Source organism: Atta colombica, unplaced genomic scaffold, assembly GCF_001594045.1.
Source record: "Atta colombica isolate Treedump-2 unplaced genomic scaffold, Acol1.0 scaffold38, whole genome shotgun sequence".
In the NCBI taxonomy this organism is placed as follows: Eukaryota; Metazoa; Arthropoda; class Insecta; order Hymenoptera; family Formicidae; genus Atta; species Atta colombica.
Genome location: NW_017259490.1, coordinates 4,490,773 through 4,492,449, shown reverse-complemented (window position 1 = coordinate 4,492,449; position 1,677 = coordinate 4,490,773). Strand labels below are relative to the sequence as shown.

The 1,677-nt window shown below is 34.2% G+C and overlaps 1 protein-coding gene across 1 annotated transcript in view; it reads right to left on the bottom strand.

Annotated features, from left to right (window-relative positions):
- LOC108690851 (adenylyl cyclase-associated protein 1) overlaps positions 1 to 1,677 on the bottom strand; it is a 12,532-nt gene that overhangs the window by 6,822 nt on the left and 4,033 nt on the right. Inside the window, 4 exon segments of the mRNA XM_018198361.1 lie at positions 34 to 222; positions 318 to 556; positions 625 to 909; positions 1,044 to 1,374. Coding sequence (XP_018053850.1) covers positions 34 to 222; positions 318 to 556; positions 625 to 909; positions 1,044 to 1,374 — 1,044 coding nt within the window.

The following is a 1,677-nucleotide window of genomic DNA, read 5'->3' as shown; positions in this document are numbered from 1 at the left end:
AATGAAACATTATCTAATATGTTTATTATTCCTTTACGAAATTTCATACCACGAGCCATTTTTTGCCATCTCTAGTAAATACAGGTGGCTTGTCAATAGGCGCGCTTGCTGACAACACAGTTTTCATCGGTATCGCGTTGATTGGCGCTTTAAATGGTGCCGGACCGGATCTTAAAGCAGGATTTTTATGTGTTTGCATATCGGAAGTGACTTTTTTCAAACCTATAATATAAATATTATATATTACGTATAATATATTCTCGTATAGAGATTATATAGAGTTACGAAAAAAATATATATATAATAAATGTATTCACTTTTTGTGATATCTTCTCCTTGATTAATCTGAGCAAAAAGGGCGCTTCTGTCGTCATTCAACGTCGGTGCAATATCTCCGATTGGCATCGAAGGTGGCGGAGGGGGTGGTAAGCATACGCCCGCAGGTGTGCCAGTTTTTCCCCATACTAAACCTGTCGTATGATGTTGACGGACATACTGTTGCAAGTCGGTCAATGTTTGCACCCACGCTTTACACCAGTCTATGTGTATTTTGTCTCTATAAATAAGTAAGTTTTAGTTTCGCTCTAGAATAAATTTAAAAAAATGAGTTTTAAAAAAGCTTACTTTTCTTTCCAATCTTTTAATACACGATTAGTGTAAAATTGACCGGCGTCATTCATTTCTTTTACATAAGGAGCTGGTGTAGGAGACACTGCGACCCATCCCAAAGCTGGGATACTTTCACTAATTGCTGATAAGTGATTAAAGAATGGAGATCCACGATTCTTCTCGCGAAATTCTTGAATCTGTTGTATTTGTGCAGACATAGGCGCAAATAAAGATACTTGTTCGGATTGATTCATTGGTGCAGGACGACTCGCCGCCATGTGTATAAACTGAAGCTGAATCCTGAAATTAGAATATATATTTAACAATTTATTATTATTTAATAATTTAATATTATTTATTTAATAATTTATTCAATATATACATTCGTCTACTTCTTTAATCTCATAAAACTAAAATATTAAAATATTACTTACTGAAAAGCTTTTTCCACAAGCTTGCTATGAACATCTACATCGCCGCCAATTTTTTGACTTAACTGTAGATATTCTTTAACTGGTCCAGCTAAAAAGTCCTCATATCCAGCGATCGACATCTTTGTAGGTGGATTTGGAACGGTTTCCTGCTTCGACGATAGAGATAAACTACTTCCTGATGACGTAGATCTCCTCGGGGAAGGTGTGCTCGTTTGTACAGCAGTGTCTTGTGTCTGAACTGCAAAGTGTACGTTTTCGAGTCGTCTCGTTACGTTTTCCAATCGGTTCACTAATTCTTCTAGATGTTCTTCTTTATCGGTACTCTCACGACCTGCAATTTATTTTATAAACAAATTTGTAAACGTTTGTATATAGACTAATAGAATAATAAAAAAAAAGATTATTCATTCACTCATGTTTAAAAATAATAACATTAAACTGATAAATAAACAAACACAAAGAAGAAAGTAAACTTTCTATTTCAGAGAATTTGGAAACATCTGGAAAACTCAGACGCTTGGAATACTTCATCGAGTACTTGGAACACTAAATATAGAATATGTTTATAAATAGTTACGTTAGTATAACTACATCGCGTTAAGATCAGTACTTAAGTGTGTATATTAATAATAAA